The 11,145-nt window shown below is 43.7% G+C and overlaps 1 protein-coding gene across 2 annotated transcripts in view; it reads left to right on the plus strand.

The window, feature by feature from the left end:
* Positions 1–4,212, plus strand: part of SKIC2 (SKI2 subunit of superkiller complex) — an 88,652-nt gene extending 84,440 nt beyond the window's left edge. For both annotated transcript variants that reach the window (XM_068250349.1, XM_068250350.1), the window contains exons 30-31: positions 2,166–2,373; positions 3,932–4,212. In XM_068250349.1, coding sequence (XP_068106450.1) covers positions 2,166–2,366 — 201 coding nt within the window. In that variant the 3' untranslated portion in view covers positions 2,367–2,373; positions 3,932–4,212. The remainder of the gene's footprint in view (positions 1–2,165; positions 2,374–3,931) is intronic.
* The last annotated feature ends 6,933 nt before the right edge of the window (positions 4,213–11,145 follow it).

The raw sequence follows: 11,145 nt of genomic DNA on the forward strand, positions 1-11,145 counted from the left end.
ACTCTTTTATCCTTTAAAGAAAATCTGTTATGAAGAAAAGCTCCCCTGGGGGGTACTCACCTCGGGTTGGGGAAGCCTCCAGATCCTATTGAGGCTTCCCCTGTCCTCCTGTGTCCCACAGCGGCAGCGATAAAGCTCCCCGAGCAGCGGGGGATATAAATATTTACATGAGCATTGCCTCATGAATAGCCAATTGAGCCAGATTTGCAGAGCCAGACTTGCTAGGGTTAAAACTTGGTGTTAGAGCACGCATACATTTTCCTCAGGTAAGCATTTAAATATTTACCTTCCTGGCTCCAGTGCAGGTGCAGTAGCGGCTCTCCGCTCGGAGCTAGGCAGAAATTGCCGATCTCTGTCGGTCTGCTCTACTGCGCAGGTGCAAGTTTCCTGCACCTGCGCAGTAGAGCGGACCTGACAGAGATTGGCTATTTCCGCCTATTTCTGAGCGAAGAGCCACAACAGCGGCCCCGCTGGAGCCAGAAAAGGTAAATATTGCACAGCCTGACAAATTGTCGGCTGTGTGTTTCGTGGGCTGTAGCGAGACCGCCGTGGGACGGAGGAGAATGGGGGAAGCCTCGATAGGATCCAGAGGCTTCCCCCTACTGACAAGAGTACCCCCCAGGGGAACTTTTTTTAAGTTACAGAGTCTCTTTAAAGCAATTACAGAAAAAATGGCAGCAAGCAGTGCGATTGCATTTAGGTAAAAATCTCGTAACACCCAAATACCGCAATGGAAAAAGATGCACTGCCATTACAGAGGTACTACTTACCATGCCCCTAGGATATGACTTTTGTAATTATTTCATTAACCCCACAATTGTGACTCTGGCCTCAATTCACTAAGATCATGTTAGTGATAATAAGGCAAGAGAAAACTTACCAACACACATCGATAGGTATTTTCAGTTATCTTATAATTTCTTTCCTTAAAGAGAACCAGAGATGAAGCAACCTCATGTATTTTACCTTATAAATCAGTGGGAACATGACAGTAAACACCTAATCTGCTCTTTGTTACATTGTTCTCTGTGTAATTTGCCTGTTATCACCTCTAAGATAAGAATCCCGACTAAGCAGTCGGTCTGGCTTTGCTACAGAATAATTATAGCTGAGACTGTGTTCTTTGCTGTCTTCAAGTCCAAGCCTGCCCCCTGCTGGCTTTGCTCAGGAATCATTATAGCTGAGTCATTATAGCAAAGCCAGACTCAATGCTCACTCCGGGATTCTTATCTCAGCTAGATAACAGACACTTTTAGCAGTGAGGATGGAACAGAGAGCATGGTAAGTGTTTTCTCTAATGTTCCCACTGATTTCCATGGTAAAATACATGAGGGTGCTTCGTCTCTGGTTCACTTTAAGTTACATCCTCTGTAGGTATTTTCACATGCAGTACAGTATATAGGGCCTGTCTTTAACTTTTAGAATTCTGTAGTTATTTTAAAGATTGAATAGTTAACTTTAGAGATCTCTGCTGAACTTAAAGAGGAAGTGTCGTGGAAATCTTAAAATTTAAAACACATACAAATAAGTACATTTCTCCCAGAGTAAAATGAGCCATAAATTATTTCTCTCCTATGTTGCTGTCACTTACAGTAGGTAGTAGAAATCTGACATTACCGACAGATTTTGGATTAGCCCATCTTCTCATAGGGGGGTTCTCAGGGTTTTCTTTATTTTTAAAAGCACTTAGTGAATGGCAGTTGCTCCGTCCAAGTGCCAAAATAGTGTACAGCGAGCAGGGAGGCTGGCCAGCATCTTTGTATTAATCATTTTCAGGGAATGTCTTTATAAAGAATAAAGACCATGCTGAGAATCCCCTATGGAGAGATGGACTAACCCAAAACCTATCCGTAATGTCAGATTTCTACTACCTACTGTAAGTGACAGTGACATGGGAGAAAAGTAATTTATGGCTCATTTTACTCTGGGAGAAATGTACTTCTTATTTGTATGTGTTTTAAATTTTAAGATTTTCGCGACACTTCCTCTTTAAAGACAGAAGAGTTAACTTTAGGTTTGCCTGAGGTAAATTGTTTAGTGAATACTACATACCTCATCACCATGGTGATAACACTAGAAACCGCTCAGAAACGTTATTAATGACAGGAGATGAGTTTAGTGAATTAAGGCCAATTATCTGTTAACCTCCAATTATTTCATTTCAGCCGTTTGCAGAAATCATGACCCTGACGGACATTCAGGAAGGCCTCATAGTTCGCTGTGTGCAGCGGCTGGACGAGGCGTGTCGGGATGTGCGTTCTGCCGCGCGGCTGGTCGGTGACGCCACTCTGTGTGCCAAGATGGACTCCACCTCGCAGCTTATCAAGAGGGATATAGTGTTTGCGGCCAGCCTGTACACACAGTGACCCGCAGGTGATGCTCATTGTCATTTTATGCGCAAGAGAGAGGGATGGCAGCGCATCCTAAACCAGGCCACATCTGAATGACTATTCGCTTAGGTGTGCAGAGTCTAATAGGCAGACTGCACCCTATGCATTCAAAGCAGATTGCACAATTTTTGCCAATGGAGGATGTTAGCTTCCAAAACAATTTGCATGCAAAATATTCCATACTGGACCCTTTCGCCACGGCGAGGTCATCCTATTGGAAGGGACTTTAATCGCTAATTAAAATAACATGCAAGCGTATGTATAACCTGGGAGCAGTTAGTCATGCGCAAAGATTATCGGCCAGTTTCCCAACTGTGCAGTACAAGATCCCTAGCCTTCAGTACTGACTGACAGCAAACCTGAAGCGAAAATAAACTTATGTGATAATGAATTTATGTATGTGTAGTACAGCTAAGAAACAGAATATTAGTAGAAAAGTCTAATGTTTTCCAGTACAGGAGGAGTTAAAAAACTTAAAGAGACTCTGTAACAAAATTTTAAGCCTTATTTCTTCTATCCTATAAGTTCCTATACCTGTTCTAATGTGGCCTGTCTTACTGCAGCCTTTCCTACTTGTACTGTCTCTGTAATAAATCTTATCTTTTTTCCTCTGTCGGCTCTGTCCGGCTCAGGCTGGAATGTGTGGAATGTGCAGCACTGCTTGTCATTGGCAGAAGCTTTACACACCCCCTCCAAGCTCTGCATGAGTCACACAGTAAGCTGTTCTCAGCCTATCATACTCTAGTTAGAAGCCAGTCTTTTGTTTGTAAACACTGCCTAAAACTGTTAATTACAAACCAGGATTGCAGCAGGGAGTGGCAGAAACAGCACAGAGGGGCACAGGAGAAAATAAGGAATAGAATGGTATGCTTTTTATTGTAAGAATATTAGAGTAAGTTATCTATGCAGAAGAGCTTCTCTGAGCTTTTCCATCCAACTTGGGTGGAAGATAGTCATGTTTTCTGAAGCACTTCTAAGAAACAGCGAGAGACAGCTTTGTATAAGGTTTTACTGCAGGAAAGTTCAAAGTGTCATTATCTCTGCTGTTTCATAGTTTAAAATACAGAGTGTAGTTTCTATTATTATTATTTAGTATTTATATAGCGCCAACATCTTCTGCAGCACTGTACAGAGTATATTGCCTTGCCACTAACTGTCCCTCAAAGGAGCTCACAATCTAGTCCCTACCATAGTCATATGTCTATGTATTTATCATGTAGTGTATGTATTGTAGTCTAGGGCCAATTTAGGGGGGAGCCAATTAACTTATCTGGTTTCCCACATCCCAAAAACATACAGAGTGCCCGGAGGAAACCCACACTGACAAGGGGAGAACGTAGTGCTAACCACTACGCCACCATGCTGCCCATGCAGCATCTTTGAAAAGGGAACAAAGATGGCAGCTTACATAATGTTCTCAATATGAGTTTTATTTAAATACAATTCTTTTACAGCATCATCAAGATGTCTTTGCTAAAACTTTTAATAATCATTTGTAACTGGATCTAATTTCATTCCCATTTTTCCTGCTTCTGGTTTAGATGGAGAACACTCAGCACATTAGTACAGCTTGCCTGGCATGAGGTACCCTGTCAACATGAATACGTCCGGATCCTGGAAAATGGCTTCCAAATACCAAAATGGCTGCTGCCCTTCAAGCCTGTCAAGCCTTAGCCTCTGTGAGGTTTCCCACGCGAGATATCTGTCAAGCGGAACATGAGATTAAATATCACAATATGAGAAGTCTGGCCAAACCGGCTCAGGCTTTTATTGTTGTAAATGACAGCAATTAGTTCAGAAATAAACCAGTTTTGGTCTCTTTTATGGTGTTTTTTTGTCTGGAGGGATTTTGTTTGGTGCCGGCATTGTGTGATAGTTTGTGAAGTGAGTGAATGGACTACATTTCCCTGCATGCACTGCAGCAGCCAGGGGTGTCCTACATGGCAGCGGGTATATCAGCCTTCAGTACTGCGGCTCAGTGACAGAGAAGATGGAGGCCCTTCATATAAACTGGGGGGGGGGGGGGGGTATGGAGCAGCCCTTCATAGATGAGTAAATGCTCACTATTCACCACAAAAGCCCACAGCATTTCCGGATGTTCCTTAGGGGGGATTTTGTTTTATGTATGTATTTAACGTAGGCGTATCCATGTGCTCAGATGCTTTTAAGGTGATACTGAAGTGAGAGGTATATGGAGGCTGCCATATTTATTTCCTTTTAAGCAATACCAGTTGCCTGGCTATCCTGCCGATCCTCTGCCTCTAATACTTTCAGCCATAGACCCTGAACTAGCATGCAGCAGATCAGGCGTTTCTGACATTGTCAGATCCGACAAAATTAGCTCCATGCTTGTTTCTGGTGTGATTCAGATGCTACTGCAGCCATATAGATAAGCAGGGCTGCCAGGCCACTAGTTTTGTTTAAAAGGAAATAAATATGGCAGCCTCCATATTCTTCTCACTTCAGTTGTCCTTTAAAGGACACCCGAAGTGAAAGTAAACTAATGAAATAAACAATTTAACAATCTATCTTTCTTCTCCTTTTTAAGATATTCCACAGTTTTATTTTATATTTAAATCTACTTTTCAAGTTTTTACTGTTTTATTGTTTTTGCTCAATGACACATTCATTGAAGAATGCCAGAGCTAAAATGTATGAACTATTGACCCTTTTTATCTCTTTTCTGCTCTCAGAAGTGTTTTTATAGTTGTAATTTTTTATCAGTGAGGGTCACACTGTAGTCTGACTCAGTCCTGGCCCAGACAAGAACTGCCACTTACATACCTGATGTTTAACTGATGTTTAAAGAAAAAAAAAAGGAACACAGCACAGTTATTTGTAACGCTACGTACTGCACAAACACGTCTATTTCATCATGTCCCATCGCCTTGGATATCCTATAAAGCAATGCACAAGCAGCCTTTGGAAGTACCGCGTCCACTGAAGATACAATTTAATACAATAACATTTGTAAAGTGCTTTTCTCCCATAGGACTCTGGGGTGACCAAGGTGTTATGTCCTTTTGATCTAAAATTGTGTGTGTGTGGGGGGGGGGGGGGGGGGTGATGCAGTTGCAACAACTCCTTCAGGTATCCAGGGCCCAGATTGTGTAAGGATTTGAATGTCAGTAAGCCAATCTTGAACAGAATTCTCCATTTTATCGGTAGCCAGTGGAGTGAACACAGGGTTGGTGTTATGTGGCAATGGCAGGGTTGGCTCGTTAACAGCCTTGCGGCGGCATTCTGTACTAACTGCAGGCGGCGTAAGTCTTTCTTATGCAGGCCTGTGTAGAGGACGTTGCAGTAGTCTAACCTTGATGTGACGAAGGCATGAACTAGGGTTGGAAGATCTTCTGAAGGAATTAGGAGTTTAAGCCTTGCAATATTCCTTAGGTGAAAGAAGGAATGTTTCACAACAGCTGAGATTTGATTCCTGAAGCTTAATTTCCCATCAATCAGTACTCCCAGGCTGCGCACACAGTCTGAGCTGTTCAGGTCTGAGCTCCCTATCCTTAGCGGTGTTGGTTGAGACTGGAGCTGCTTTGCTGTTGAGCCCTGGCCCTCGATAACAAGAACCTCAGTTTTGTCAGCATTAAGTTTTAGCCAATTATTATTCATCCACTCCTGAAGCTCAGCTAAGCCTGCGTTTATTTGTGGAGTAGGGTCTGTGACGCCAGGTTTGAATGACAAATGATGAGCGTATCCGTACTGTGAAGTATTTAGGGACACGAGCACAGATCCTTCTGGGCCAGGACCTTGACCTTTGTGGCCTTTGCAGAAATTCTGCCTGTTAATTGGCCCACTAATGTATTAACCCTTGTTTGTCTGCACATACAAGCCACAACTAGCAAAATATCTGAGCCCATTCATACGCCTAGCAATTATAAACCCTACTCTGCTTGCTTATCCACCCAACAATGATTAACCCTTCTCTGTCTAAAGGACCACTATTGCGAAAATAGTGAAATCTAAAGTACATGTTAAAGAGAACCTGAACTGAAAATAAAAAGTAAAAATAACCATACACAGGTCATACTTACCTCCTGTGCAGTCTACTTCTCAATCTCTTTCTCCTCTCCTGCATCCTATTTGTCCACTGTGCTCAATGGAATTCTTCGTCCTCCATTTCAAAAAATGGCCATTACCCCATAACAGCTTCCTGGTCAGCACACTGTTAAACTGTAATATCACCCACTTGAGCCATAAGGAAACATGGGCATTACCTTGCACATTCAGTTGCAACTTACAGCTCCTGAGATACAACTGACAACAATTGGTATATTTCAGTTCTGACAAAATATTGTCAGAACTGGAAGGGATCACTGTAAGAAGAAAGTGGTGAGCCTCTGAGACGAACTGACGGTGAGGTTAGTATGTAATATTTATTTGCAGCTACGTCATGTGTTTAATGTAAACAATTTTACTCGCTTCAGGTTCCCTTTAACATATTCAAGTAAGAAGTACATTTCTTTCAGTGTAAAATGAGCCATAAATCCCTTTTCTCCTATGTTGCTGTAATTAGGTAGGTAGTAGAGATTGGACATTACCAACAGGTTTTGGAGTAGCCCATCTTCTCGAAAGGGGGGGGGGGGGGGGTTCTCAATGATTTCTGTATTTTCAAACGCACTTAGTGAATGGCAGTTGCTCCGTCTAACTTCCAAGAAAGTGTGCAGCGAGCAGGCTGGCCAGTATCTTTGTATATGTTACAGGCAAAGTACAAAATCAGGCATTCTATTTAGGCATTCTATAGAATGCCTGAAGTGATTAGCCAAAGTACGAAATGTCTGTTTCGTTACGTACTTTGCCTAGAAATAAGCATGATTTTTTTTGTGAGAAAATAGAGGCAGGGAGACTAAAGAAGAGACCAGCCATTGTGGTGCGACTGACAAAGCAAAGCAGAGGCACAGACAAGAGAGCACTACTGAAGAACTAAAGTAAGTAAGGAAGAGAAAGAGAGCTGCAGACATAACAGGAGAGGAGAGAGACCACTCACATCTACAGGCGTGTCGGTTGTACATTCACTGTATAGATGTTACAAAGTACGAAATACAGGCATTCTATAGAATGCCTAGGCAAAGTACGTAACAAAAACAGACATTTCGTACTTTGCCTAAAATGGTCATGCATACTATAGAATGCCTGAATTTCGTATTTTGCCTGTAACATATACATCCTTTTCGGGGATTGTCTTTATAAAGAATAAAGGCCATGTTGAGAATCCCCATGAAGAGATGGACTAGCTCAAAACCTGTCGGTTCTGTTAGATCTCTACTACCTACTATAAGTGACATAGGAGAATAGTAATTTATGGCTCATTTTACTTTGGAAGAAATGTACTTCGTATTTGTATGTGCTAACATGTATTTTAATTTTTTTTGCAATAGTGGTCCTTTAACAACTAAACGAGCGTTCCACGCCAATTGGTGTGGACGCGGCGGCAGCCCCAGGACCACTCAACGCCAATTGGAGCAAAGTCCTGGGGTGAGGACCTTCGCGTGCGCATCTCCGCTTAAATGACGAAGCGGAGAGTCTCAGGGGGACAGCTGTGCTGTGACACGTCTATCCCCCTGAGAGGCACAGGAGCAATTGGCTGTCATCGGCTGATGCCTATGCCATAGATCGCATAAAAAGCCAATGGTAAATATTTCTGTGATGGTGGTAAACCTGCCATTTCCTGTGCAAGTGGCATAAAAAAGGCGCATGGAAAAAGGGTGCAGGGGATTGCTGCTAGTAGAATAGTGCTACAGTTAGCAATATCTTACTCATGGATTCCATAATATTGGTAATGTTTACCAATGTTTTATTACTCTAGCTAAACCTAACCCCACTCTCAGACAGAACCCCTACCTCTACCAATGTCTAACCCTAAGGATCCCCCTGTTGGTCCCCGTGCCTAACCCTAACTCTCGCTTTCCCAAGACACATATGCATCAAGGAAAGTCAATTTCAGCACCTGATTAGCAGCAGTGACAGTTAATTTCAGCGCTCGCGATGCTATTGGAAGCCACAATTTACTGTCATTGCCACTAATCAGTTGCCTCTTAGCGTTGAAATTTTCCTTCCTTGCCGCATATTGTGGCCATTGTAATGGTGGCCACTAATGATCCAACTTTTTTCATCCTATCTTACCATTTCTATGTAATGTAAGGGTCCGTCTAGGGAGTCTAAATAATTCATTCAATTTACCAATGTACTTCCTAGATTTGGTAAGATTGGATGAAAAAGATTAGTGAAAAAAAGCCTTCCCAGAACGATTCTCCGGTCCCCCACCACTGCTAAGTTTCATTACCGCTGACTTGCAAGTCGATGGCCACTACGCCTGCGTGGCAAACCCTGCACAGGCGCAGTATAATATCTCTACTGCGCCTGCACAGGATGCTCCCGGTTACAGGAGCGTGAATGAAGATGCATACGGCCAGGGCCGTGCAGGAGCAGTGACCATTGACTGCCAGAATCGAAACTGAGCTATGGCGGGGAACCAGAGGATTGTTCAGTGCCGGGGTGGGCACAGGGCGGCTGGCGGGGAATGGCAGAAGCCCCAACTAAGTGAAACTCCCTTTTTAGGCCTTGTTCACATCTAAAAACGAGAATTGCAAAGCTTTTTTTTTTTTTTTTTGTGCCTCCTGGCGCTTGCCTGCCTTGCCTTTGACCCAGAAAAGAATACAATGCATTTATTCTTAAAACAGCGAACCCAATCACTGCACAAATCGATTTTGTGAGCGCTTTACCCTATAACTTCGGGCTAGTTCACACTCGGCACTTGAAACGCCGCTAGCCCGTGATTGCGTTCAGCTCCGCGATTTTAACTAAAATCTTGCAATTCTGCCGCAATTTGCGCTTGTGTGCGTTTTGGGGGCGATTGCTCTGTTATTCCCGTTCTATTGAACCCCCCCCCGCAAAACTGCGCGCTAGCGATTGATCGAAATTGAAACCGCTGCAATGTGAATGTATCTATTGGGATACATTGTAGCAGCGCCTTGCTGATAGCCGGCGATCAGCAAAGCGCTCAAGAATCGCCCCAATGTGAATCAGCCCTTCCATTGAGGCAAAATCGACTCAAAAATGGTACAGGCACAGCACAAAACGGACGAAACGCGCTGATAAACCTTCTTTAGGCCCCATTCACACTAGAGTGTTTTGCCGGCGATTTCAGGAAAATGCTCAAGCGCTAGCGCTTTTTAAAGCGCTAGTGCAATAATAACCTATGGGCCTGTTCTCACTTGGGCGATTTGCGTTAATCGCCGGCGAATAATGCAAATTGCCCCCCAAAAATTGTATTCTGCACCATTTTCAGACGATTTCCTGGCAATTGCGTTTAGTGCTATAGAAGCGCTAATGGCGATCGCGAAAAATCGCCCCAAGTGTGAATGGCATTAATCATCAAAAAACGCCAGAGCAAAACGCTAGCAAAAGCGCTAGCATTTTGTAAGGGCACATTCTCACTTGAGCGGGAATCGCGCGATTTCCGCTCTAGGCAAACTGCTAGCGGTTTTTAAAAAACCACTACAACATGTAACACATGGCAGTGTTCTCACTGCCGCGTTTGCGGTTAGCGTTAACCACAAACGTATTACATGCAGCAGTTTGCCGGCGGTTCACGATTAGCGTTCGCTCCAAAATCGCCGCAGTGTCCAGTGATTAGATAATTTAGTTCGATTATTCCGTTAGATTGAATATGAAGATTTTTCCAGCATGTTCGATCTGATTTTTCTTGAAAAAAACGGGATAATCGTTCAACTTTCTTGATCGAATAAAACATTTTTTTTAAACTTTCATTTGATTTGTTTTTATTGTACTATGTATGGCCACCATTAGCACTTAAGTCTAAACTGAAAACCTACCTCTTCAGTCTGGCATTCATGAACATCTGACTATCTCCTCTGTAACACAACCCAGCCTGCAATCCTGTATTAGGGCCCGCTCTCACCTGAGCGGGAATCACGCGATACCCGCTCACGGCAAACCGCTAGCGGTTTAGCAAAAACCGCTACACAACGTAGCGAGCGGCAGTGTTCTCACTGCCACGGTTGCGGTTAGCGATGACCGCAACCGCGCTGCATGCAGCGGTTTGCCGGCGATGAGCGTTCAGCGATCGTGATTAGCGTGCAAAGCACGCTAATTGTGATCGCTCCAAAACCGCCGCAGTGTCCAGTGATTTTTCCACGCTACTCGCGGGAAAATCACTCCCGAAAAACGCCGGCGTTCTGCAATTGTAAGTGTGAACGGGCCCTAAATCTGAGACACAACTATGCTTTTGAGTCCTATGGGAGAAAAGCGCTTTGCAAATGTTATCGTATTATTGTATAAGGCCTGGAACCCACTGAAAACAGCAAACGCGAAACGCTACCGCTAGAGTTTTGTCTGAGCGGTTTGCAAGTGGATTCATGCGCGTTTGCGGTCGCGTTTTGCAACATTGTATTTTTTTGCTCAGCGGTTGCGTAGCGTTTTTATCCTGATTGGTCCTGTGAATAATTTTTCATTTTGTTACAGTGTGCTGAACCGCAAAACGCTAGCAAAACCGCTCAGTTTAGGTTTTGCTGAGCGTTTCCGCACTTTACATTGAAGCGCTAACGCTCCCAAAATGCTGCATGTCCTGCGTTTGCGTTTCTGGGAAACGCAAACGCTCCTGTGGAAGTTGCCCCATCCATTAACATTGGCCCAGCGTTTTGGCAAAGTGCTAGCGTATCGCAACGCTGCCAAAAGCGCTCCTGTGGGTTCCAGCCCTTACAATGAGGCCTCATAGAGATTCATTGCA

The sequence above is a fragment of the Hyperolius riggenbachi genome, chromosome 8, assembly GCF_040937935.1.
Source record: "Hyperolius riggenbachi isolate aHypRig1 chromosome 8, aHypRig1.pri, whole genome shotgun sequence".
Taxonomy (NCBI): domain Eukaryota; kingdom Metazoa; phylum Chordata; class Amphibia; order Anura; family Hyperoliidae; genus Hyperolius; species Hyperolius riggenbachi.